The 26,417-nt window shown below is 59.4% G+C and overlaps 1 protein-coding gene across 2 annotated transcripts in view; it reads right to left on the bottom strand.

Annotated features, from left to right (window-relative positions):
• CELSR3 (cadherin EGF LAG seven-pass G-type receptor 3) overlaps nt 1-25,458 on the bottom strand; it is a 29,525-nt gene extending 4,067 nt beyond the window's left edge. Inside the window, exons 1-34 of one of the 2 annotated variants that reach the window (XM_070456117.1) lie at nt 19,523-25,458; nt 17,004-17,654; nt 16,194-16,419; nt 15,849-15,964; nt 15,444-15,532; nt 15,178-15,335; nt 14,468-14,631; nt 14,083-14,208; nt 13,821-13,990; nt 12,991-13,176; nt 12,338-12,454; nt 11,672-11,843; nt 11,351-11,492; nt 11,132-11,252; nt 10,640-10,823; nt 10,249-10,350; nt 10,024-10,038; nt 8,547-8,641; nt 8,117-8,326; nt 7,688-7,883; nt 7,282-7,437; nt 6,792-6,966; nt 6,055-6,222; nt 5,703-5,829; nt 5,408-5,614; nt 5,036-5,210; nt 4,698-4,810; nt 3,664-3,743; nt 3,043-3,166; nt 2,517-2,633; nt 2,264-2,412; nt 1,914-2,029; nt 1,463-1,621; nt 733-933 (exon numbers count right to left, since the gene is read on the bottom strand). In XM_070456117.1, the coding sequence (XP_070312218.1) occupies nt 733-933; nt 1,463-1,621; nt 1,914-2,029; nt 2,264-2,412; nt 2,517-2,633; nt 3,043-3,166; nt 3,664-3,743; nt 4,698-4,810; nt 5,036-5,210; nt 5,408-5,614; nt 5,703-5,829; nt 6,055-6,222; nt 6,792-6,966; nt 7,282-7,437; nt 7,688-7,883; nt 8,117-8,326; nt 8,547-8,641; nt 10,024-10,038; nt 10,249-10,350; nt 10,640-10,823; nt 11,132-11,252; nt 11,351-11,492; nt 11,672-11,843; nt 12,338-12,454; nt 12,991-13,176; nt 13,821-13,990; nt 14,083-14,208; nt 14,468-14,631; nt 15,178-15,335; nt 15,444-15,532; nt 15,849-15,964; nt 16,194-16,419; nt 17,004-17,654; nt 19,523-23,264 (9,049 nt within the window). In that variant the 5' untranslated portion in view covers nt 23,265-25,458. The remainder of the gene's footprint in view (nt 1-732; nt 934-1,462; nt 1,622-1,913; nt 2,030-2,263; nt 2,413-2,516; nt 2,634-3,042; nt 3,167-3,663; nt 3,744-4,697; nt 4,811-5,035; nt 5,211-5,407; nt 5,615-5,702; nt 5,830-6,054; nt 6,223-6,791; nt 6,967-7,281; nt 7,438-7,687; nt 7,884-8,116; nt 8,327-8,546; nt 8,642-10,023; nt 10,039-10,248; nt 10,351-10,639; nt 10,824-11,131; nt 11,253-11,350; nt 11,493-11,671; nt 11,844-12,337; nt 12,455-12,990; nt 13,177-13,820; nt 13,991-14,082; nt 14,209-14,467; nt 14,632-15,177; nt 15,336-15,443; nt 15,533-15,848; nt 15,965-16,193; nt 16,420-17,003; nt 17,655-19,522) is intronic. The other variant, XM_070456119.1, reaches the window with a different exon arrangement.
• Nucleotides 25,459-26,417: the final 959 nt, after the last annotated feature.

The following is a 26,417-nucleotide window of genomic DNA, read 5'->3' as shown; positions in this document are numbered from 1 at the left end:
CTTTGGGGAGAGGATACAGAGGCCGCTCCTGGGAGTCCCAGAGAGGCTGCAGGACAGGGTTAAGAGTGAGCTGGCAGTAATCCCTGGTCTCAGGACAGGGGTGGTCCCCATGCTGTGGGGGTAGGGGCAAACCACCCCCCAAGATCAGAGGAGGAGCAGCCCCCAGGTCCTGGCAATGATGTAGCACCCAAGTCAGGGTCAAAGGGACAGAGATCCCCAGGGTTGGGGCAGGAGCAGCCCCCAGGGTGACACAGGAATGGAGGCAGAGACCCCTTTGAGCTGGGACAGGAACAACCCCTTGGGGCCCCTGGAAAGCACAACCAGCGGGGGAGAAACCTTCTAGCGGGACAGGGAAGAATCCCTTGAGTTAAGGCAAGAGTGGCCCCTGGGGTCTCTGTGGGGCAAGCAAGTCTCAGGCCGGAATGGGGCTGTCCCGTGGGACCCTGAAGCAGCGTAGAGGAGCAGAACCCCCCACACGAGGGAGACAAGCCCTCAGGGTCTCTGTGAGGCTGTTTGGATTAAGAAGATGAAATCCTCTGGCTCAGGGCTTGGCCACTTCCCAGGGTCCCTGGAGCACAGGCTTAAGTCAGTCTTCTGTTCTATGTTTTGGTTTTTCAGCCGGGGCATGTAGGATCTTGGCTTCCCCAACCAGGGATCAAACCCGCACACTCCCTGCATTGGAAGTGAAGCCTTAACCACTAGACCCCCAAGAAAACCCCAAGGGCTCCAAACCTTTTCTCTGGCGCTGGGCCCCACCCAAGGAGGTTTCATCACCACTGGTCAGGGCCAGGTCCGGCTGGTTGTTGTTGGCCGCGTCCTTGCTGGTGTCCAGCCCCAGGCGCCTTTCGGAGCCCCAGGTCTGCAGGGCGCAAGGAGTAGCCTCGCACTCCCCCAGCGCCGGCCAGTAGGACAGGAGGTCGTTGCCGTCCACGTCTGCGGAGCCGGGGTAGATTTCAAGAGTCACCGCAGGGTTTGACAACCCCTGCGATCCAGACTCAGTGGCCCCCTAGCCTGAATGACGCCTGAGATCTGGGCTTTTCTCATGCAGCAGCGGTAGGAGTGGGAGGGTGTCTCTCAGAGATGCATGGAACCATCCAGGGACTGAGGCACTAGTAAGCTCCCCCTACTCTTGACTGGAGGCAGGCAGATACTGGTGGTGGGGGAACCCAATGGCTAAGGGGTCAGGAAGACCAGGCTGAACCCCAACCCTCAGGGAAGAGGAGGGATGACATGTCACCCTGTAACATCCCTGACCTTGCTCATCTGTTGCCTGGGCCCCTTCTGGGTCTCTAGCCAGCAGAACTCTGCTGGGAGGGTGGATGGGGAGAGGTGTGGGAGCACCCCACGATGACCCCAAAGTCAGTCTCAGGAATCTTCAGGGGCCAGCGGGGCTCCTGGGTCACACCCAAGTGGAATATGGGGTACCTCTTGGCCACCCATGGGGTTAGAGGGGTCCTATCACCTTTGGGGTGGGTAAGGAGCCTCTCGCTCTGGGCTGCCCGGCGGAGTGGACGCTGGAAACGGCCCCGTGTCCGGCCATTGTCCTCACTTTCCGAGGATGGGATGGACAGACTTCTCTCCTCCTCCAAGGACAGGTCACTGTCAGAGTCAGAGTCTGCGCCTGGAGTGGGGAAGGTCAGGAGGAACATACGGCAGTAGCCGGGGGAGGTGAGGGACGTGGGGGTCTTGAGGGAGACTCTGGGAACGTGGGGCAAGCTTGGAGTAGGAGTCAGGAACAGGAGGACTGGGACGTGGCCAGGAGACCCAGGGCTGGGTGGGTAGGTGCTTCCTGGAGCTGTGACCTTGGGGGAGGTTGCCCCAGCCCTGGCAGCTGCTGCTCCCACCTGGGGGCAGAAGAAAGGGGAACGGGGGAGAGACCCTCTGCATCCCTCCTCCCTGGCCCGGGCCCCCACCTCCACCAGCATCTCGATGGAACATGGCCACGTCCAGGTCAGTGGGGCCAGCGTGAGCCTGGAGGCTGTGGTCAGTGTGGTCAGCCACCGAGCCGTGTCGAACCAGGACGTTGTCCCTGGAAATGCAGGAGCCCCCATCAGAGAGGGATGTGACGGGGTGCTGTGGAGGTGGGGCGCCTGTGAGTACCCAGCCAGCCACACACGGGGTGGCTCGGAAGGTGCCCCTGGGTATGTGGCAGAAGACACGGGGGCAGAGGCCGCAGAGCAGAGGCCGAGATGGCCAAGACGGGGGCGGGGGGGGGAGCCAGCCGCGGGCCACCTGCCCCTCACGAGGCGGCCCCTGCCCTCACCTGAGGCAGCTGCGGCCCCGCTGGCTGTCTTGGTCCTGGGTCCGGCCAGACCGGGCGCTGCTCACCGAGGAGACGGTGGAGGCGCCAAGGGTGATGCGGATGAGGCCGCTCTCCTCGAAGAGGGCCGTGTTGTTGTAGGCGCCGGGCCCCTGGGGCGGTGGGGGGACAGGAGCGTGAGCCAGCTCTGGAGAAGCCTCCAACGCTGGCCTCCCGGGGCCCCCACCCTGACTCCTCCGCCCAGAGGGCCCCTCACCGTCCCAGGCGCCGGCCTGGCCTCCTCGGGCGCTGCCTTCCTGCCCAGACAGGCTGGTGTCCAGGCAGCCCGCGCGTCTGCGTTCAGGACACAGAAGAGCAGCAATACCACCAGGCCCTGCGGGTCAGCGAGGATCAGAGAGGGGACAGTGAGGGTCCATGAGAGGCCAGAGCAGGGCCGTGAGGGGGTCAGCTAGGGCCAGTGGAAGTCACTGAGGGCCAGCTAGTGGGATCAGTCATTGCAGATGAGAGTGAGGCAGTGGGGAGCCCCCGGGGGGACCCAGTAAGGGAGTCAGGGAAAGTCAACAGAAGTAGGAGAAGTCATAAGTGACTGGAGTCAGTGAAGGTCATTGTGGACCAACAAGCGGCCAGGAGCCTCAGCACTGATGAAGGTCAGTCCAGGTTCAGCAGCAGTCAGCTGTCAGTCACCGGGTGGGCATCAGCTCCAGGCCTGGGGTTAAGGCCCCGGGCCCCACCCCACTGAAGCCCCATCTGGTCCACAGTCAGGGAGGGGGTGCCAGGGTTACCTGGAGCCCACAGAGTCCAGCATGGAGGTAGTGGAAGGCCAGGATGCTGTGGTTGACCGCCAGGAGGCCAAAGAGCCAGGAGGCGCTGATCAGTAGAAGGAGCAGAAAGGAGCTGCGAAGGGTCCTGCCGTGGGAACGTGAAAGGACACAGGACACGTGAGGGTCACGCAGGGCTCACATGGGAGACGTGGGAGGACACGCAGGGGGCGTGGAGGGAAAGGAACTCACACAGAAACGTGGGGGGTCTCAGGAGGACACTAGGGGAGTCTGGAGGTCACAGACGGAACCAGGAGTACTCAGGGAGCCACGAGGGGACATGGGGAAAGCCGACTGGAATTGGGAGGTGGGGCATGAGAGAAAGCATGGAAGGCACATGGAAACACGCAAGGCAAAGGGCAAAGTGAGCCATCCAGGCCTTGGGAGACTGGAGAGACAGCAGGTGGAGACAGACGTGTGGGGCCAGGGTAAGGCAAGGGTACTGGAGAGGGATCGCAGGCTAGCGGATGAAGGGTGACTTCATCCCCCTACCCAGAATCTGGGGGCTCCAGGAAGCCCCCCAACCCCACCCAGGAGAGGACTGTCGTTCTGAGAATCCCCCATGCCCCCAGCCAGCTAACTCACAGCACAGAGGTCTTCTTGGCCTCCCTCTGCCCAGTGGAGCAGGACGTGCGGGCCGCGAGGAGAAACATAGTCCCATTCATCTGGACCCACAGCCAGACATTTGGATCAGGGGCAGGGCAGAGAGAGACAGAGAGAGTGAGAGACAGACAGAGACAGGGACAGAAGACACACTAAGACTCACAGAGAGAGAGGCAGAGCCCATGAGAAACAGACACAGACACACACACACACAATACCTAGATCAAAACCAAGGAGAAACAGAGGAGCTTAGAATCATAGAAAAAGTCAGAGATAGGGAAGCAGTTCAGTTCAGTTGCTCAGTCCTGTCCGACTCTTTGTGACCCCATTGATTGCAGCACGCCAGGCCTCCCTGTCCATCACCAACTCCCAGAGTTTACTCAAACTCATGTCCATTGAGTCAGTGATGCCATCCAACCATCTCATCCTCTGTCGTCCCCTTCTCCTCCCACCTTCAATCTTTCCCAACATCAGGGTCTTTTCAAATGAGTCAGCTCTTCACATCAGGTGGCCAAAGTATTGGAGTTTCAGCTTCAGCATCAGTCCTTCCAAAGAATATTCAGGACTGATTTCCTTTAAGATGGACTGGTTGGATTTCCTTGCAGTCCAAGGGACTCTCAAGAGTCTTCTCCAACATCACAGTTCAAAAGCATCAATTCTTCGGGGCTCAGCTTTCTTTATAGTCCAGCTCTCACTTCCATACTTGACTACTGGAAAAACCATAGCTTTGACTAGACGGATCTTTGTTGGCAAAGTCCAACAAAGGGAAGTCCATCAAAGGGAAGCAGAGAGGGACAGAAAGATAGAGACAGGTAGGGAGAGCAGCCGAGTCTGTGAGCCCACATCTCCCATCTCCATGCCAGCCGGGCAGGAACAGAAGAGGAGGCCGAGCCCAGGAAGCCTGCAGACTGCCACCTGGCACCCCTCGGCCGATACCACCACACCCGCTGCAGGGCCACCTCCCACCCCGTCCCACCGAGGGGAGCACAAGGAGGCACTGAGCGGAGGGTACTCACCACGAGCACGAGGATGACAGGGCCGGCAAAGCTCCAGATGAGGGGCTCGTGGATCGAGATCCAGCAGAAGTCAGGGTTCCCATAGCCCTCAGGATCCAGGCCAACGGCCAGGCCTTAGGGGGAGAGGGGACAGGATGGAGGGGGTGTGTTCCAGAGCTGCCGACCAATCCTTTCACGTACCCGGGGAGAAGCTGGGGTGGGGGCAGGGCAGGCTCCTCCCTGAACAAGTGGCACGGGGGGCTGAGGCTGGGGTCACAATCAGGGGCAGGGGTCAGCCCACGTGATGGATGGAGGTCTGGGGTCACAGGTCTGGACAGGCCAGGGAGCAGGGCCCTCACCCAGCAGCACGGCAGGCACACCCCAGCCCAGGGTGTGATAGAAGCGCATGGCGCCGCGGTCCACGTTGCGGGGCTCCACCTGCATGCGGTAGAGGTGCAGCCCCTGCACAAGGAGCCACGCGAAGGTGCCCAGGAAGAAGTAGTGCAGGAGGATGGCGACTGCGGTGCACAGCAGCTGGTGGGGGTTGGGGGGCATCAGGACCTCTCCCGCCTCGCCCCACCGCTGACCCCCCAACCACCGCACCTTACGCCAGCATCCCGCCCCAAAGTGACTGAGCACCCCTGACCTCTGACCCTGCATTCTGGCCCCCTCCGCCTTCCTGGGCCCCATGAGGTCAGCAGGACATGGGTCCCCCGCCCCGGCCCCTGCACCTGGTTTTGGGTCCTGTGGATCCCCAGCAGGAACAGGAGCTCAGCCACCCCCAGGGCGGCAGCCACGTTGGCATGGATCCCCCGCATGTTGGACTTGAGGCTGCGCAGACTCAGCAGGACGGCCGCAGTCAGCAGCAGCGTGGCCACGGACACCGCCATGACCACATGGGTGAACACCGCCAGCAGCTCCAGGTCGCCCTCCAGCCGCTGCAGGGGCACGCAGGGTCGCAGGGGCTGTCAGGCACCCCTGCCCTTTGACCCTCCCACTCCCTCAACTCCCCGAACCCAGCCCCACCTCACGGGGGGAGGCATCCATGAGGACCCCGAAGGTGCCCGTCCGGCTGCAGCGACACCGTGCATGGGACCCGTTCCTGTGCACCAGCTCACAGTCCCGTGCGGTCCACAAGCCGTGCTGGTCCGCCCTGTGGCCACAGCGCAGTCAGACTGACCAGCCCCTCGGGGGAGAGCCCCGTCGCCAGGCAGGGGTGTGTGAGAGGCACTGGGAGGGGCTGCGGGCGCCTGGAGTTGGGGAGTCGCATTCCTCATGGGTCTGGGAGCACAGGGGCGTGGGTAGGGGCCCCAGGGGCAGGCCGGGCCTCCCAGGGGCTACCAGGGGGACCAAGGGTTTCCAGAGTGGAGGTCCTCACGGGCCAGGCGGGTCCCACTGCACGCAGATGGCCTTGCTGCGATTCGCTGTCTGTAGCAGGCGGAACTCCAGGCTGATAGGGGACTCCAGGACACCCCTTAGGAAGTTGCGTCCATGGAACACAGCCACGCTGACCACCGGGGAGTTCATAACTGGGTTCTGGGGAACCCTGAGGAGACACCCCACCTGGGCTTGGACGCTGCCAGCTTTCCCAAGCTCTGCTGCCCACCTCCCTGTCTTCCCTTGCCCAGAGCTTGGGGTGCCCTGGGCTGGGTGTTGTTTCTGAGAACCCTTTCAGCCTCCACTGAGCAGCTTCAACACCAGGAGTCCATGGCCTGGTTCTGCAGAATTACAGCTGAGGGGCTCTGGACCCTGCTGCGCACACTGCGCACACTGGAGCCTGCAGCTTAAGCAGCTGTAGACTTTGTGTCTCCCTGCACGACCCCGGTTGGCCCCCTTTGGTCAGCCCATCTTCATCAGCCAGTCTGCCTGCCTGGCTGGCTCCTGTATCCTTTATGTGACTGGCCCAGCCATGGCTGTGTGTCTATCTAGTCCCCCAAACACATTGACACAGTGGAGCCCGGCAAGGATGAGACTCGCAGAGCAGGAGCGGGGCCAGGTGCATCTCTGGATGATGGTGAACCTGCTTGTTTGTCCACCATAAATGGGGGGGCTAGGCTGGGTTGGAGTGTGCGGGCAGCCCAGGGGTGAGAGGCCTGGGGGTAACTCTACTCGTACCTGGCGCCCCGGCGCTCGGCCTGGAACTGGGCAGGGAGCAGCCCCCCAAGGGTGCGGTAAACCAGGAGGATGACAATGGAGATCCCAGGCTCAGGCTCGGGCTCTGGAGGGGCTGGTGGGGGCGCCACGCTCGAGGTGGTGGCATTTTCCATGCTGCTGCCGCTGCCAGACAGAACTGCCGGAGGAGAGGGAGGAGCCGCTGTCAGTGACCTCTGACCCCCAAGCACCCATAGACCCAGCTCTGACCAGGAGCCAGAATCAAGCATGGGAATCTCTTCTCTGAGGGTCCAGAACCAGGGAGTGCAGGGAGCAGGCACCATTGAAGAACTCAGCCCCCGGGGGCTGAATCCCGAGTATCCAAGCCTGTGAGAGGTCATTTGCGGTGAGGGGGAGGGTCTGGGCAAGGGTCAGACAGGAGGGCCACGCAGGGTCCAGCTTTGGATGGAGGTGGGGCAGGGAAATGGGACCTGGCCTAGAGGTGACTTCTCACCTTCAGCAGGGGATGGCCGTGGGGCCTGGGAAGGCAGCAGCACATGCGTATGAGGGTCCCAGGCATCCTGGCCCCGGAAAAGGTTGCTGTGGTAACGAGGGTAGCGACGGGTGCCCCGGGTGGGACTGGGGTGCTCCATGCGGTCGATGCTGAGCACTGCCCCGGAGGAATAGGGGTGAGACCCAGCAAGGATCTCTGCCCTGTGCTGAGGGATCTCCCCTTCCGACCTCCCCCCACCCTGGACCCAAGTCCCACCACCCATATGGCCTCTCGGCTACCAGCGCAGAGCCGGTGTCCCTGCCAAGTACAGTCTCCAGCCACTAATGTTGCCATCCATATAGCCCCCGCCCCTCGGACCTCCGGGTCTGAGTTCACAGCCCCCTGTCCCAGCCCACCCTCCACATACTGATGTTGGGTGTCACCAGCCCCACGGGGTTCAGGTACGTGAGTTCCATGTTCCTCGCGAGCGTGGCTGCGTACTCTTCCAGGCGCTGCACCAGCCCGGCGCTGCCCGGGGAGCCCCCAGGGGCCCGCTGCCCCAGCGCGGCCCACAAGTCCCCGGTCTCTGGAGCGAGCAGTGCAGAGCCGGCCCACAGCAGATTCTGGGAGGAGGAAGGTGAAAGCGGGCCCAGCCAGGTGAGGACACGTGAGGGTGTGCCTGAGGGGTCTGGCGAGGTGTTCAGGGGGACCCCAGTAGGCAGGGCAGGTAGGTCTGGAGTGGACAAGGCGGGAGAAAGAGCCCGTGACCTTCACTTCCCAGGGATCAGGAGGGGCCTGAGCAGAGGGGCGGGGGTCCAGGGCCAGGAGAGATCAGGAGACCTGGGTGCAGCCCCACCTCATTGAAGTGGGCGTCCTGTGTGGCTGTCAGCCCGAAGCCCTGCTGGTGGCTCTCAAAGGCCAGCAGGTGGGCCAGCAGGCGAGCAGTGACTCGGACGTCCTGGCTGAAGTAGTGGTCAGTGTGGCCGGTCACCTCCCGCAGCCTCTGAGCCAGCTTCTTGGCCTCCACTGTGTCTAGGACCGTCTTATTCAGCTCCAGGCCATCCAGCTGCCGGATAAAGAAGAGGGGATCACTCTGTGGTCCCTTGGGCCTTTCTCAAAAGCCTCACGGGAAGAAGGGTTTGGCCAGATTAAAGGGCTACACAGAAAAGCCCAGGATGTCAAGGGCTGGGGCGTGATGTGTGGGGCCTGCCACGGGCCTGGGGAGACGGGCCAGGGCCACTGCTGGGGCCAGTCTTGTGTGCAGGGCAAGGTGCAGGCAGTCTTACCAGCAGATTGAGTTCTCGGAAGGCTGGGGAGGTACAGTTGAAGAGGTCAGGCTCCAGCCAACCCCGGTCCTCGTCGCACAGCCGCACGGCCGCACCTGAAGGCAGGTGACCCTCGATCAGTCCTGGGGCCTGGACCCCTGCACTGAGGAGGCAACCACAGCATTCTCCTCTACCCCAGGGGAAGCTCTGACACAGGGACCAGGGAGTAGGCATCCGGGCTGCACCCCTGGATGGAGAAGACCCAATCCCCAGCCCAGATAGGCCCCAGGCGCTTATCAGTCAATTCCTAGAGGTCTGGGGACCATTTCGAACAGCCATGACATAACGGACACAAGGGCGGGACTGTGTGTATGTGCTGTGTTGCGCTTAGTCGCTCAATTGTGTCTGACTCTTTGCGACCCCATGGACTGCAGGCCACTGGGCTCCTCTGTCCTTGGGGATTTTTCCAGGCCAGAATACTGGAGCTGGCTGCCATGCCCTCCTCCAGAAGATCTTCCCCACCCAGGGATTGAACCCAGGTCTCTCACACTGCAGGTGGATTCTTTACCAACTGAACCACCAGGGAAGCCCAAGAATACTGGAGTGGGTCGCTTATCCTTTCTCCAGGGGATCTTCCCGACCCAGAAGTCAAACCGGGTCTCTTGCATTGCAGGAGGATTCTTTACCAGCTGAACTACCAGGGAAACCCTGTGTGTGTGTGTGTGTGTGTGTGTGTGTGTGTGCGTGCGCACCCAAACACACAAGCCAAGGCCCACACCTACACACAAGTAGATGCTGTGTGACCCAGGACAAACACACAGACACACAATGCTCCCTCTGTCTCTCCCTTTCACACACACACATACACACACACACACACACACACACACACACACACACACGGACCAGGTTTACTAGTAGAATTTTGTGACCAAAATAGGGTGGGGATCAAAATTCACACACAAACTTCAACTGCCCCAATGACTTTGCTGCCATCTCTCCTTAATCTGTGAGACTGGAATGAGAGTTGAATGATATTGACCTGGCCCTTAAGAGAGCTTGTCACCCACCAGCAAGAGGGACACTGTCTTAAACACAGAGACCCCTTACCAAAAGACAGACATAGACACGTGCGCAGGCACAGGAAAACACATGAGAGCATGCACACGCAGACAGCTTTGGTCCAGCCATGGCGGGAACCTCAAGCAGCGGGGAGGGGTCTGTGGGGTCCTCCAATGGAGGGCAGAGGTCTTTCAAGACCTCGGGCAGTAGAAAGAGGCCTGCAGGAAGCTGGGGAACTGAGCAGGAGTCTACAAGGACCTTAGGAAGTGTATGTGTTGGGGGAAGGGCCTCCAGGGACTTTGAGCAGTTGGAAGGAGCTTTTAGAGACCTCAGGCAGTGGGCAGGGGTCTGCAGGGACTTCAGGCAGCAGGAGGGGTCTGCAAAAGCTCTGGCAGTGGGAGGGGGCAGCGCACCTGAGCAAACACGTACCCCTTACCTGCACCCCGCAATCCTGCCCAGAAGCCAAGAGAAACAGATGGAGGCTCAGTGAGGGTCGGGGGGAAGGAGCCAGAGCCCCAAAGAGGTAATGAGGGACCAATGTCACCCCCCACCCCACTCCCACCTCTTGGCAGGAACAAGGCCAGCCAACTCAGGAAAAGAGGTGGTCAGAGGACAGGCCGATCACCACCCTCAGCAATGTGCCTGTCCCCCACGTACTCACCTAGGGCCCCCCGAGGACAGGGCACTGAGGCTAAGACGCCAAATTTGGTCTGCGGCCACCACACACCGGATCTCAGGGACTTGGGGCAGGCGTCATAGAGCACTAGGGATGAAGAAGACAGTGAGGCAGGCAGCCAGGGGCTGGGGCCAGGGACAGCCTCATCCGCTGACCCCTCACCTACCCCAAGCCCACAGCCTACCACTCTGCTGCTGGCCTCAGGGGAGCTGGCCCTTAAGATTCTGTGACGGCCCACCAAAATACCTGGGACCAATGCGGGAGCCCCCAGGTGGCACAAGAAGTCACCCAGAGCCCCTACCCAGAGAGCCAAGCATGCCATGGGACTTGGTGGCAACATGCCAGAGCCAGCCTGCTGCACGTGGAGCTTGCTCACCCCGGCAGCCGCTGGCTGTCACCTCTGCAAAAGGACTGTCGCAGCTGTTGCACTGGCGGCCAAGGGCTCCTGGGCGACAGGGGCACTGCCCGCTGTGGGGGGCGCAGGACCGTGAAGTAGAGCCCACTGGGTAGCAGTCGCATGGCAGGCATGAGTCACTGCCCCGCGGTCGGTAGTGGAACTCCTGTTTGAGAACGGGTCAGGGGCCGGAGGTCAGGGGTCAGGGCTTAAGGTGAGGATTTCAGATCAGGGCTTGGGGAGTGGGTGGAATCAAGGGCAAAGGGTTGGGAGAACAGTGCTCACAGGCCAGAAGGAAGACGGGCCTCAAGGGAAATGTAAGGGAGGGATAAGATGTCAAGGATAAGAGGTGGCAGCTAGGTCACAGGGCAGGGGTAAGGGGTCAGGGGCTGAGTCAGGTGGCAGAGGTTTGCAAGCTGGATAACAATCACAGAATGTCTACAGCAGAGTTAAAAGGTCAGGGGCCAGGCGCACCTTGCAATGACACTGCCCATTTGTCTTGTTGCAGTTGGGGTCAAAGCCCTTGTGAACGTCGCAGTTGCAAGGGCCACACGTTGGGCTCCCCCACCAGCCCCGCGGGCACTGCTGGTCCATCCTGGGGTGGAGAACCAGGTGAGATGCCTCCGCAACATCTCAGTGACCCTCCCTAACCCTCTCCAGCTCCTTCCATCACCTCAGCCCCCAGCCCCTTACCTGTGTTCACAGTGGTGCCCAAAATAGCCACCTATGCAGTCGCAGGTATAGCCATGGGGGGCCCCCGGGAGATGCCGGCATGACCCCTGGTTCTGACAGGGGTTCAAGAGGCAGGCGTCCACACAGCCTGGGCCATAGTAACCTGAGGGTTGGGTCAGGAAGCTGAGGACACTGGCCACAGAGCATGGGAGGAAGCAGGCTCCTGTCCTTCTCAGCCCCTGCCTCCTCTCCAGGTCCCCCAGTCCTCACCATGAGCCCCAGATCACCCTGTCCCCACCCAGGCCCCACTGAGCCAGCAGGTACCCCCCATCCAGGCCCCACCTGGCCAGCAAGTACAGGAAAATGTTTGCCAGAGGTCTCGGCAGTCAGCACGGGGCGGGCAGGGTCCAGAGGCACAGGCGTTGGTCACGACACAGCCGGGTTCCACGTTCACTCGGTGGCTTGGGGGAAGCAGGGCTGGGGACCCCGAAGGCGTGGAGCCAAGCCATACTCCCTACAGGCAGAGCCACCAAGGGTGAGACCCATGTCACAGCACCTCAGCCCCGAGTCCAGCAGAGCCACCCACATGGTCTGATGACCCCTGACATGCAATCTCCCTACAGACCCCCGTGTGCTTAGTCGCTCAGTTGTGTCCGACTCTTTGTGACTCCATGGACTGTAGCGTGCCAGGCCCCTCTGTCCATGGAATTCTCCACGCAAGAATGCTGGAGTGGGTACCCTAAGCCCTGACCCAATATTCCCATTTAGTGCCACCATGAGACCCCTGATTATGCTCTCCCTGACACAGACCTCTAATGACCCTTGATAATCTAAGTTGGACTCTCACCTCCAACAGCACAGAAAGGCTTGACCTGTCTCTGCTGGCTCTGGTCACCACCACCCCTATGCCAGCTTCCAGGTGAATGCAGCATCTCAGGCCTCAAGGTACCCCTGACCTCTGACCATTCACCCTAATGCCCCACCTCATATTTGCACGCTGACCCTCACCTGGATACAGCCAACCAGACCCTGAGGAGCCTCCTCTTCAGCGCCGTGGGGCAAGCCTCCAACATGGAGTCGCTTTACCTTCAGGCCCTGCAGCTCACTCCCCACTGCCAAAGTGTCCTGGGGGAAGGGGACAGTCAGCACTGGGGGTGAAGGGGGACCAATGAACCCCTGCCCTATCCCAGTGTCAGCCTTGGCCTTATCCTAGCCCTGCATCACCATGCCCTGGTCCTCTGGACCAGGGGGCTGGTCTGCGCATGAGATGGAGTAGAGAGGACTTGCTGGAGCACAGGGGATGAGTGACAGGAAGGTTTGGTCGAGAGCTGGGCTCTGGACAGGCCCCTCTCTCCTGGACCCTGAAGAGACCCTGAAATTCCATGATTTTGAGCTGGGACGATTGGGAGACCAGAAGACGTTTGGCAAAGTGCTGGCTACAGAGGTACCCCAAGACCAGGCTAGAAATCTGCATAGCCTCCCTGACCTGAGGAGGGTGGAGCGGGGTGGGCTTAAAGCAAGGACCTGAGGAGGGGGATTCAGGGGACAACATCAGACTATGTGCAGTGGATGGAAGAAGAGGAGTTGGACTGAGCGGGGTCTGATGAAGTGGGTCTGGTCGAAAGGCTAAGAATGGACCACCCCAGGGTTAGCAGTCAGACCTGGAAGAGGCTGAAGTCCAATGAGACCATGAGGACATGGTGGCCCCGCCGGCCACCTGGCTCCTCCTGCAACTCCAGCCGCAGATCATGCCACCGGCCGTCATTGACTATCACCTGGTCCAGGAGGAGGTGGGCAGCCCGGCCTGAGGCCCTGGTCACTGTTACAGACAGCAACCCCCGATCCAGCTGTGGGCAGAGAGGCACAGCCCTGGGGTCAGAGCCCCACACTCGGCTGGGGCCGGGAGTGTCAGGAGGTGGGGTCTGGGGCTTCAGAGGTCACAAAGAGCAGAGGTCAGCACAAGAGGGACAGGCTATATTTGGCACGGAGGGCCCTGTGCCAGGGCACTCTATGCTTCTGAGAGTGACGTTAAGGGGCAGAGGTCATGGATTAGTGCAGGTGGCAGGGGAGAGGTCGGCTGGGATGCTGCACCTGCAGAGGATATGATAGTGGGGAAGAGGGTCAAGAGCCAAGGTCGAGAGCAGGGTCAAGTATGATCAGTGCTCCTAGCAGAGAAGTGTGCTCTGTGTGTGTGTGTGTCCACGCGCTTATTCTCTCAGTCAGGTCCTAATGTTGGCAACCCCATGGACTGTAGCCCGCCAGGCTCCTCTCTCCATGGGGTTCTCCAGGCAAGAATACTAGAGTGGGTTGCGATTTCCTTCTCCAGGGGATCTTCCCAACCCAGGGATCCAATGCAGGTCTCCTGCATTGCAGGCAGATGTTTTATCATCTGAGCCACCGGGGACCAGGCCTAAAACCACAGGAATGGTGCTGGTGGCCTCAAAGATTGAGAGCCAAGGGTCTAGGGAAGGGCTCAGGAGGACAGACACACCTGACAGAGGAGTGTGCTATGTGGCCCAGCCTGGACTTGCATCAGGACCCCCTGCTTCGCCCGCGTCCGAAACGCCAGCCCCAGGTACCATGGCACAGACACAGCCACGTCGTTTCCAAAGTCCCAGCTCAGTGTTCCATTGCCACGGAAATGGTGGGGATGGGCCATAGCTGGTGGGATAAAAGGAGCAGAGTCACAGGCCTCACCTCGAGAACAGAAGCTATACTCCACAGGCCCTTCCTGCCCCGGGCTGCCCACTCACTGAGCCGACAGTCTTTGCCTCCGAAGCCCACTGGGCAGTCACAGCTGAAGCCACCCCAGCGCTCTGAGCAGATGCCGTTGTTCTTGCAGGGGCCAGAGTCACAAAAGTGCAGCTTGGCCTGGCAGCCTGGGAGAGGAAAGTAGAGACAGGACATGCGAACACAAGAGAGGGCATGAGCGCTGGGCTAAACACAGGGCCCAGGGGGGCTGAAAGTGCCCAAGATCTCAGCCCCCTGTTCTTGCAGGGGGTGCAATTGGTAGGATTCAGGTCCTAAAGGCCAGACTGCAGCAGAGTGCTTGCCAGAAAAGGAGACAAAGAGGAGGTCAGAGTTCGAGTCCATCCATAAAGCCCTCCACCCTTTCCCTATGATGGGGACATGGCCTACCTGCCACGGTGCCATTGTTTGCGACAAAGGACGCCATGTCCACCCGGCGGCCATCGATATGCAGGTCCCGCATGCAGCCAACGAAGTCCTTGTGGGACACGGGGAAGTTCTCGGGAAGGTTGGGGACACCCCCCAGGAGCAGAGGGCCTGTCAGGTCCAGGGACCTGGGGGTCAGGGGTCCAGGTCATTGGTGGGACTGGGGCCAGGGTAGGTTTGCTACTGGGTTGGGGTGGGATAGGAAATGGAGGGGGTAGGACTCAGAGGGTAAGGTGATCAAATGGGGAGGGTAAGATCAGGCTGAGGAGGAACTGGGGCCTGACTTCAGTTGTGGGGGTGCAAAGGAGAGTTTCTGATGGGCAGATGGTCTGGGGAAAGGTAGAAGAGGCTGGGGTTGAGGATGAGGATGAAAAAGCGAGGCAGAAGGGTGGCTGGGGGCAGGTGATGGGGGTCAGATGGGGCTGTGGGGCATTAGAGAGACCAAGAGAGCAGAGAATTTGGAGGAGTGGGTGCCTAGGGGAGCGTGTACAAGTGGGGAGTCCAGGGTAGAACACAGAGATGGGGGCTAAGGTGAGGTGGGGTTTCAGTGTTCTAGTGAGGAAAGGAAAATCTGGTGGTTTGGGGAAGGATGGGGAGTTTGGAGGCAGTATTGGAAGGGTGGGGGTGGACTCTGGCAGGCAGGGGGTTTGGGGCTCAGGGGCTGGGGAGCTCACTTCTTGGAGCTTGTTTGCGTGCCGGCAGCTGCACACGAGTAGTTGCCAATCTCAGCCCCAAACTGCAGAGCCACAGCCACATCGCAGTCATCCACGCTCAGCACAGCCACCTTGTCCTTGGAGGGGCCCTGAGCACCCCCCAGGGCATCTGTCCGGGGCTAGAGACCTGGCACGTCACTCAACAGGACCCCCAGGGGTCACCTGTTATCCCAGAACCTGGTATCCCAGCTCCTTCCCCATACTCCCAGGCCGAGGGCGGTGCCCACCTTGTTGTAGTATCTCAGATGCACTGTGTGCCACTGCCCGTCACTGAGGCCCCCTGGAACCGTGGGGCTGACCACTGTGTTGGACTCACCTGCAGGGTGGATGTGTATGGAGGCTGGTCTGGCGCTTCGAGGCCTCCCCTCCCCCTACCCAGTCATGCAAGCACAGCTACTCCCAAGGTGACCCTGGATGCATCAGATAACTTCCCCCTGCTGGTGGCCACACTGGCCAGACCAGAGTGCCTCTGGACATGTGGGAGAAACACACACTTCATGGAGAGAGAAAGTGGTCTGCTGGGCATGGGTGGAGGGACGTGTTCAGGTGGGCCTGGGGGGCTCACAACCCCCAGCCAACTCACCCACACATGCCCCCTCTCACCCCTACACTGATCCGTAGGGGGCACCCACCGGTGGAATATGTGAGCCTCACTTGCCCAGCCACGAGCTCCAGGGCCAGGAAGTCGTGCTTCTCATTCAGGCGTCCGTTGTAGAAGAGCAGCCCACTGGGCTGCACCGTGGCGAACCTGGGGTCGGGGAGGGCCAGTCACAAGCAAGACTCCCTCCTCACACCCACCAGTCCTGTGACAAGAAGGTCTGAGGGAGCCCACCCAGGCTAGGTGAGGGAGGAAGTGATGAGAGAGGGAGGGGAAGGGGCGGTGTCCCATGGGACGCCAGGTTGGGGGCAGTCAGGAACCTGGGTCTTGGAGGTGGTGGGGACCCCGTGAGGGCGCGCAGATGCGGGCGAGCACCTACGAGAGGGACAGTGTGAGGTGGAAGCGTTGTCGAAGGCCACGGAACATGACGAAAGAGCTGGGTGGGAAGGAGCGCGCCGCCACTTCGCAGCGCGGACCCTCGAAGGCACCGCCCGCCGGGCACTGGCAGCGGAAGCCGCCGTCAGGCCCATTGGCGCAGGTGCCCCCGTTGCGGCAGACACCCGGGACGCAGCGTCCGGCCTCCGTGTCCAGCTCGCAGTCTTCGCCTAGGGGTTAAGTCGGCGGTAGAGGCGGGGTCAGACCGCACCCCGCCCCTAGCTCCAGCGGGCCCCGCCCCTCCGAAGGCCACGATCTCCACGAGAGAGCCAAGAAATGGAAAAGTATCACAGGCTGTGGGCACGCCCCTATGATACCTGACCCCGCCCTCTCTCCCTTCCGGCCACGCCCCTGCCCAGGGCCTCGCCCCCCCCTCCTCTGCCCAGTTAAACCATTAGTTGCTCAGTGGTGTCTGACTCTGCTACCGCAGCCTGCCAGGCTCCTCTGTCCATGGAATTTCCCAGGCAAGAATACTGGAGTGGGTAGCCATTCCCTTCTCCAGGGGATCTTCCCCACCCAGGTCTCCTGCACTGCAGGCAAATTGTTTACCATCTGAGCCACCAAGGGGTTGGCCCAGCCAAGACCTCTATTTCTTCGAAGCTTTAGTCTCCCTCTCCGCCAGGTCCTACCGCTTCTGGACTAACCGCGCCCAACTCGACCCCGGGTGGCTCAAGAGTGATGCCCAATGCTCACTTGCACTGTAGTTCCGCCCCTGACTCTGCCTGATGTTCAGCCAGCCCCGCGCCCCGCTCACCCGTGAAGCGTGGCCGGCAAACGCAAGTGTAGCCACCCTCGCGCCGTGAGCAGGCGCCGCCGTTGCGGCAGGGGTTGGAGTAGCAGAGGTCGAGCTCCGTCTCACAGAAGTCTCCCGTGAAACCGGGAGGGCAGCGGCAGCGCAGGCCTGCAATGGGCTGGATGGGTCTAAAGAGCGTGGAGGCGGAGGCCAGGAAGGGCGCAGAGGAGTCAAAGCGCAGCACCGACACGCACTTCATGTAGTTCTCGCAGGGCTCGCGCAGGCACACGTTGTCGTCGAAGGGCAGCACGTCCAGCAGCGAGCGGGCGGCCAGCGCTGCGCGGCGCACGTACAGCTGCTCCTGCAGCTCCTCGGAGCTGAACCAGGGGCCCGCAGAGCCGGCTCCTGCCCCGCGGGGTGCCAACGCCGAGAAGCTCACGTTGAGCACGGTGCCCCCCACGTCCGTGTCGTTCTGGATGTTGAAGATGAAGACGTCCTCGGCGGGGGTGGCAAGTACCGCAGCCACGCCTTCCAGGAAGTGGCCCAGTAGCGGCGACAGGAAGCGTTCCTGCCACATGTTCTCCAGGCGCACGGTCAGGCTGTTGGCCAGCAGCTCCTCGGTTATGATGACCACGCGCAGCACGCACTGGGCCGTCACACTGTGCAGCCCATCTGCCGGCGGAAGTGGGGGAAGAGGTCAGTCTAGGGTCAGCGGCTGCCCTTCCCAGGGACAGAGGAGTGTTACTGGCCCAGTCCCCCAGCACCTCTGTGTTAGTGGGCTGACCCTGCCAGGACACAAGAGGGTCTGGGCTTGTGGTCACCAACTCTCTCAGCACCAAAGTGTCAGCAATGTACTGCTTTCTGTCCCCTCCCTCCAGCATGGGGAAGGGCCTGAGCCAAGGATCAACCCACCCACTCTCTGCCCCCCAGTAGTGCCCATGGGTCAGCAGGTCATTCTTCCAACAGCACACAAGATGGTCCCTAAGTGATCAGTAACCCACCCTTCCTCAGGTTATCATGATCAGCAGGCCAATCAGGATAGAAAGAGGAGCCAAGGCCACTGATGACCGACTTTCTTTCCTCCCATCCCCCAGCACTGCAGAACTAGCAAAACATCCCCTCCAAGAATATCCTCCAGGTGAAGGATAACCTATTCCCTATCTCTGGTTAGCCAACTGCTTTCCCAGTTCACTAGAAGGGTCCCTAGCCCTGTGACCACTCAACCGCATCTCCCAGAACCCTGGGTCAGCAAGCTCCTCTCTAAGAGAATCTTGGACCCTGACCTCCTCCACAGCATTCTTGGATCAGCAAGCTGCCCATCACCCCAGATCTGGGTCCTGCGATTTCAGTGGCCACTCTCGGAAATGAGGATGAGGTGCTTATATGCCTTGTCTCCACACACTGGGTGGACGACAGGGTTTGTTCTTCAGGGAATTGAGGAATGAATGAAGACGTGCCTTCTTTGGCAGTGCCAGGAGTCCTATGCTCCAGAATTGGAAAATAAGCACCGGTAAAGTCTGTCTCAACCCCTGCAGCCTCCAGTATTTAGGCCTGCAAGAGCTTTTCCCACCTGAGCTCTCCTTTGAGGGAACAGTTTGTGAAAGCCTCGCCTCGGTCCACGGCTGCAGAAGAGACAAGTGGATCTCCAGACTTTCTCCCAAAGGGCAGGGCCTTAGTCAGCCTCATCGATAGCAGCCAGGCTAATATGGGTCTGCTCTCTGTCTGAAGCTGCCAAAGGAAGATGCAGTTCCCGACCGCAAAATGATTGGCCTCCCTCTTCTCCACAGGCTGAAGGTCAGTATGGACCCAAAGTAACCCTTCATCTGAACAGGGGTATGATGCTGGCTTTTCCTGGGACATCCAGAGCATTACTCCAGCCTTTCAGAAGGAGGGGAGCAATCCCTAGATTAACAAACAGATGGTTCTTGGGCTCCCCTGGTGGCTCAGTGGTAAAGAATCCTCCTGCCTATGCAGGAGACAATTGGGATTTGATTCCTGATCCAGGAAGAGCCCACATGCCACAGAGCACCTAAGTGCATGTGCCACTACTTATTGAGCTGTGCTCTAGAGCCCGGAAGCACAACTACTGAGCCCATGTGCTTCAACTACTGAAGTCCAAGTGCCCCAGAGCCCACGCTCTGCAACAAGAGAAATGATTGCAATGAGAAGCCTGCAGGCTGCAGCTAGAGAGTAGCCCTTGCTTGCCACAACTAGAAAAAAGCCAGCACAGCCAAAACAAAATTTTAAAAATAAAATAATTATTTAAATAAAGTAGACAGTTCTTTAAGAGTCTTTATGAGGTCTGCTAATGCCCTAGAATCTTTGGGGTTCTGTGGAGACTGTCCAAGACCCTAAGCAGAGACTATATGACCCTAACCTGGGAGGTCTATGGCAGATCCTGTGGGGTGCAGGTACCCAGCGTTCAAGGGATTCTTGGAAAGCCTGGAAACCCCTCTTTGGTTTGAAGTGCCTTGTTGGGGGGCCCTGAGGACCTGACAGGCTAAGGTTACTGGCTCATTTGATTAAGCCCCGCCCCTTACCTGTGACAGTCACCAACATGGAGGCCACCAGTGGGCGGTTGTTGTCTAGCTTGCGACTGAGTCGGAGCTCCCCGCTGGTTTGGTTGACCACCAGCAGCTGCAGCTCATTGCCCCGCTCAAAGGAATAGAAGAGGTGGTCAGAGACATCTGGATCGTAAGCTGGGATGCGCCCAATGATGCCTGAGGGGAAGGTGTCCGAGCGATTGGATACATAGTTGTTGAAGAGGATCTGGAAGTTGTTGAGCACGGGGCTGTTGTCATTCTGGTCAACCAAGCGGACGTGCACAGTGGCCCGACTGACCAGAGGGGCTGATGTGGCCTGCACAACAATTACGTATTCCTGGCGAGCTTCGTAGTCCAGGTCAATGAGTGCCGTCAACTCTCCCGAGAAGATATCCATTTGGAACAGCTCGGGGATGTTCCCCTCCACAATCTGGTACATTATATGAGCATTGGGGCCTTCATCTGGATCCACTGCCGTGATCTGGGCCACCACTGAGCCCACAATGCTGTTCTCCTTCACTCGCACCTCAAACTCCTCGGCTGGGAAGACCGGTGCATTGTCATTGACATCCTGCACTGTCACCTGGATGCTGACTGGAGTCCGGAGTGGGGGCACACCTCGGTCCACTGCGTAGGCAGTCAGTTCATACACCGGCACCGCCTCTCGATCCAGCCGCCTCACAGTGCGGACAATGCCAGAGGTGGGTTCAATGGTAAAATCTCCATCCCCATCTTCCCCATTCTGGAAAGTATACTGGACCCGGCCATTGGCATGAGCATCTCGGTCAGTGGCTGAGATCTGTAGGACACTGGTGAAAGGCGGGGCATCCTCAGAGACCAGCCCTGTGTAGTGGGAGGCCACAAACTGCGGAGCATTATCATTCACATCATTGACCATCACCTCCACATAAGTAGTATCTGCTTTCTGTGGGATGCCGTTGTCCCGAGCTGTAATAGCCAGTGTGTAAGTCACCTGGTCTTCATAGTCCAGGGGGGCCTGCAGGGTAATGGCCCCTGAGTCTGCGTCAATGCGGAACTGGGGTAGGTTGTCCTCCAGGAGATAAGTGATGCGAGCATTCTCACCCACATCATCGTCAGAGGCACTGATGACCACCACAGTGCTACCCACTGGCCGATCCTCATTCACACTCACTGAGTAGTGGGCACTTTGAAAGACAGGCCGGTGAGTGTTGGCATCTGTGATGTTGATGTGCACATAGCAGTGATCATGAAGGGCACGGTCAGATGCAGTTAGCACCAGCTTGAAGTACCGTTCCTGCTTGTAGTCCAGGGGCAGGGCCAGCGTCACCAGACCTACACCCCCCTGGGTGCTGATAGCAAAGCGATTCCGAGTGTTACCTCCTGTGATCTGATAGCTGATGGCACTGTTGGCATCACGGTCTACAGCAGTCACACTGACCACACTGGTGCCCACGGTCGCATCCTCATTCAGTCGGAGGTGGTACTCCTTCATGGTGAACTCAGGCCGATTGTCATTAACATCCAGCACAGTCACTGTGACGCTGGCTGAGGCTGAGAGTGGGGGTGAGCCATGGTCTCGGGCCTCCACACCAAAGAAGTAATGTTCCACAGACTCACGGTCCAAGGGTCCGCTCACAGAGACCCAGCCAGTGGCACTGTTTATCACAAAGGGTGTATCCGGTGCCACACCAGTTAGGGAATACTCCAGTCTGGCATTCTCTCCATGGTCTGCATCCACTGCCTGAATGTGGATGACTGAGTGGCCCAGGGGTGCATTTTCCAGGACAGAGACCTGGAAGGGCGTGCTGACAAAGATAGGAGTATGGTCATTGATGTCCACCACCTGGATGCTGGCCAGGCCAGTGTTGTTGGACAGCGGGGGACGACCTGCATCCTGAGCCCGGATGCGCAAGGCATACTCTCGCTCTGCTTCAAAATCCAGAGGGGCCACCACCTGGATCTCGCCTGTGAGGCTGTCAATGGCAAAGTGGCCGCGGCTGTTACCACTGATGATGTTGTAGTGCACTAGTCCATTGGCATCCTTATCCCGGTCTGTGGCTGTGACGCGAAGCACCACCGTATGGGGGCGCACATCCTCGCGCACCTGCGCCACGTAGCGTTTCTCGCTAAACTGGGGCGCGTTGTCATTCTCGTCCAGCACGGTTATGTGCACACGCACTGTGGCAGAGCGCGGCCCGGGCTCTTGGCCCTGGTCGCTGGCCTCCACCACCAGCTCGTAACTTTCCATGTGCTCGCGGTCCACGCGACCGCTGGTGCTGATGAGGCCCGAGCGCGGATCAATTTCGAAGGCAGCGGCGGCGGCGGCGCGGGCAGCTGGCGGCCCCACAAAGCGGTAACGCAGGTTGGCGTTGGGGGGCGCGTCACCATCTGTGGCACGTAGCTGCAGGATGGGGTAGCCCTCTTCCACGTTCTCGCGAAGCGTCTCCCGGTATTGCGCCTGCTCAAATACCGGCGCGTGGTCATTGCGGTCGGCCACTGTAACGGCCACCATGGTGGTGGCAGAGAGGCGCGGCGAGCCGTGATCCTGCGCCGTCACGCGCAGGTAGTGACGATCCATGCTCTCGCGGTCTAGAGCGGCCTCTGTGCGGATAAGGCCGCTCTGCGGATCGATGCTGAAGAGCTCCAGTGAGCGGCTGTTCATGAGCGCAGCCAGCGAGTAGACTAGGCGCCCAGCCTCTCCGGTGTCCGGGTCCTGCGCCACTACGCGTAGCACCGCGGTACCTGCCGCTTCATTCTCCGGCACTAGTGCCTGGTAGTTATACTGCGGAAACTGTGGGTGGCGGTTCGCAGCGCGACGGGGGCGGGCCCGGCCCTCTAGGGGTATTCTCCAGGCTCCAGGCCCGGCCGGGGCCCCAGGGGGGCGCGGCCCGGGGCGCTGCGGGAGGAAGCGGCGGCGGAAGAGACCTCGGGAGCGCATGCGCTCGGGCTTCGGCTCGGGAGCTGTCCGAGACTCGCGCGGTGCTGAACCAGACGCGGGAGCTGTCCTCGCTGTGCGAGGTGCTGAATCCAGTCCGGGGCCAGATCCCACGGCCCCGGGAGGGCGGTCCGACCGGGGGCCTGTCCTCCTCGCTCGGGACGTCGCAGTTCTCTCGCTCTGACCCCTGCGCCCTGGTCCCGACAGTTCCCCGCAGCAGCGCGTGGTTCCCACTTTCGGGGAGGAGCCTCTCCCAGTATGCCTCTGAGAGGACACCGGCTGAGAACCACGGGGCCGAATCAGAAGGTCCGAAGGGAAGGGAGGGTTGTTCTCCGGGCCTGGGACCCCTGGGGACAAACCCTCTGGTGACAGACTATCTCTTTGCAAAGGCCCTGTCCGCCTGCAAGAGGAGACCTCTGGGCGCCAGCATAACAGAGACCCTGGTCCTTGTCCGGTCTCCCGCCCGCGGCTGCCAAATGTCTTGACCCCATACTCCGCTCCCAGCCCCGGCTGCTCCGGGGGCCCTCGACCGCTTTGGGCGCTTTGCCTTCCCCCTCGGAGCCCCACGAAGACAGGTTCCCTGACTCCCAGGCCAGGCTCTCCATCCTCTCGGACCCCGGGCGGCTCGGGACAAAGAGCTAAGGCTCCGTTGCCGATCCGCGCCCCTGGTCCCGCAGCAGGAGCTACCTCCGGATCCCAGCCGTGGCCCCCACCGCCCCCCAGCTCCTCCCGGCTAAGAGGGAACAAAGAGAGGAGGGAAAGGAGCAGGAGGAGCGGGGTCGTCGGCCCCCTGAGACCCCACCACGGTTGCCGCCTCGCCATCACCCCCCACTTCCCCACACTGCCTCCACTGTCCTCCGCCCGGGTCCAGGCCTTGGGCCCGCCTCGCTGCTCGGACCCCCACCCGGACCCCTGCCGCCACCCCAGTCCCCTGCCTCTAGGCCTGTCGCTCCACGCCGCCGCCACCCTCTGGGCACCATCTACTTCGCGGCCAGAGCCCCTTTGGCGAGCGGCCCCGGCTTTTGCCGCCCCCACCACAGCATCCCTGACGCTGCTGCCGCCTCCCGCCGCTCCAACATGGCTCCCGGCCGCTGAGATGGTTCATTCCATCTCCGCCCCGGAGCTCAAAATCCTATGGTACAGGCCATCACGCATGTCAGCTGCCGACATAGAAGTCATGACCGCCATCTTTATTGAGGGCAGAAGGCAAGTGCTGCCCACGGTGCTGAACCGGGCAGGGAGATTCACCGCCCCTGGTTCCACCCTCCTCTCCGTGACCACCGCCCTCACCCGCCTCCCTCCCTCTAGGGCGCTGTCTCAGCTCTGTCTTCTGCCTTCTGCTTGCGAATCTCTTATGCACCGCCTTCCTGACCACTGGTTCCGAACCCTGTCCGGGATTTTGGTCTGAAATTTTGGTGCCTACGATGTGCAGGGTTTTCTCTCAACTCCTGGGTGGGGATACCATCATGGGGTCGGAGTGGCTTGGGGTGCCAGGAGCCTGAACAGCCTTAACCGTTCAATCGGCGAGTTTTAACTCATGAAACATGTCGCGACCATCTGCTTGTTTGGAGCGCCCCAACAGAGCAGGGACTAGAGGTGACCCTCCCGAAGCCGAAACAGAGGCTAAACTTCTCCGCTTTTTCGGTCGGCTGCTCTTCCACTGGAAATTACACCCCTCTCTTAGGTAGCGGGTCTCCACAGCTCTGGAATGCCACGTGCAACCCGGCGTTGCCGCAGGACTGAGGCTCGGATTCCTCAGATCCCCTCCCTTGCCCTCTACGATTGCGTCCCTTAACCCCTTGAAGGAACTAACGGAAAAGCTCAGTTTTGCCCGGGCTGTTCTACTCCCAGCTCAAATAAGACCCATGTATCCAATGGGCAGACGCCCGGGAATAGACGTCACCGAAGACGAGCGGGGGGCGTGGGGCGTGAACACGGAGCGTTCCAATCAGAAAGTCACTGTTTCTATTGGGACAATGGGTGGCTCCGCCCTCACGGCAGACTCATTGTCTGGGGGAGGAGGCTCCGCTAGTTTCAGAATAGCTGGGAGAGACAATCCAGGTGTTCTACTGCCCAGCCTGCAAAGCTGCACCGACAGTGGACTGCAACGCCACGGTTAGACGGCGTCGGCGTCCTTGGACAGAGGAGGGGTTTAGGGCTGAGGCCCCGATCGCTCCAAGGGGCGCGGCTCCTGCTTGGAACCCGAGGAGAACTCCGGCTTCGGCCTCTGGCCCGCCCCAAACGGTACCTATGACATCACCACCAACCAATCAAATGGCGCATTCTTAGGCCTCATTGACTTTTTCGCTTCCAGGAGGCGGGATTCCTCGTTCCAGCACCTCATGTGACTACGGAGAGCCGGTGGGTGGGCTCCAGTGGTGCCCTCTGGTATCTCAGAATCTGAGGACTTCCTAAGGTCAGAGCAGAGAAAGTACGTTCTGGGCATTGGAGAGGCGCTGACGGCAGACCTTGGTTGGATGGGAGCTCGGTGCAGGGGCTGGAGGAGGGAAGCGAAAGACATGGTTTCTATCGCACCTTCGCCCTCCAGGTTCACGATCTAGCGAGTGGAGGGCGGAAAGCTTTACACTAACGATGGAGGTAGATAGGTGGGACGCTAGGGAGAGGGATGCTGGATCCCAGAGGAGGAAGACGCCTGAGCCAATGTAACCATCTGCCTGATTAGATCTTGGAATAACCAAAAGATGGAGGAGCCACCCTAGGTCTTGGAAGCTGTGTGGGCAAATGTTCTGAGGTTTAAAGGGATCGTGGCCGTGTTATGCCCTGCTCCCGGTCCTAGGGCTAGCAATGCCTTCACCTGATGCTCCTTGTGGGGAGCAAGACTGGGACCTCTCCGTAACACCCTTGGTGTCTGCAGAGGACTCTCCGTGTCCTCCCTGAGGTTCTGCCTCCACTGCTGTCCTCTCGTTGTGGCTGCTTTTCCTTGGAAGCCTGTCCCTCTCCCTCTGCCCTCACCTCTATGCCCCACCCCCAGTGGCAGCCTCTCATGCTCCCTGTAAAGGCAAAGCTAGTAGAGTTCCTCTTTCCACTGCCCTCTAGGACATTTCAGATCCTCTCCTCGTTCCTTTTCCTCTCTACCCAGTATTTGCCCTTGTCACCTGCATTGCAGGTGGATTCTTTTATCAAAAAGTCACCCAGGAAGCCCTTACCTTAACCACTAGCCAGTCCAATAACAATTCTCCTACCCTGGCTCTTCTTAGACAAACTCACTGGGCTAATATCTAACCCCAGTTAAAACAGACTATTTGTGAATTCCTTACCTCTGAATAAGCAGAGCATTACTAGAGAAAAACAACATTCTGAATTCTTGACCTTAAGCCTTAATATTATATTGGAGGGCTTCAACAGTGCAGTAAGGTAAAAAAAAAAAAAAAAAATAGCAAAAAGGTATAAAGATTAGAAAGGGGAAAAAAAAAGTATTCGCAGGCAACAGGAATGTGTATGTAAAAAATCCAAAAGAACTTACAGATAAGTCATTAGAGTTTAGCAGAGACTGGATACAAAGTCAATATATGAAAATCAGTTGTAATTTCTATATATCAACAAGTGAGAACTTTTTTTCATAATGCAATTTACAGTAGCATCATGCAACATAAAATGCCAGGGATAAATATAATGCAGTATGTGCAATGACTCTTCACACATACAACAGAACATATTGACACTGAACACTATCACAATCATTTCATGATTTATGTAAGTCAAATCATTATGTTGTATACCTTAAACTATATTGTCAATTATATCTCAATAAACACTGAAAGAAAAAATAGAAACATAAAAGACATAAATGGAGTGCAAAACTATGTTCAAAGACTGGAAGGTTTAATACAGGCATACCTCAGAGATACTGTGGGTTTGCTTACAGACCACTGCAATAAAGCAAATATCACAGTAAAGTGAATCATACAAATGTTTTGGTTTCCCAGGGAATATAAAATTTGTGTTTAGACTACA

This window comes from Odocoileus virginianus, chromosome 26 (genome assembly GCF_023699985.2).
Source record: "Odocoileus virginianus isolate 20LAN1187 ecotype Illinois chromosome 26, Ovbor_1.2, whole genome shotgun sequence".
Classification (NCBI taxonomy): domain Eukaryota; kingdom Metazoa; phylum Chordata; class Mammalia; order Artiodactyla; family Cervidae; genus Odocoileus; species Odocoileus virginianus.
This window is presented reverse-complemented; position numbering and strand designations above follow the sequence as displayed.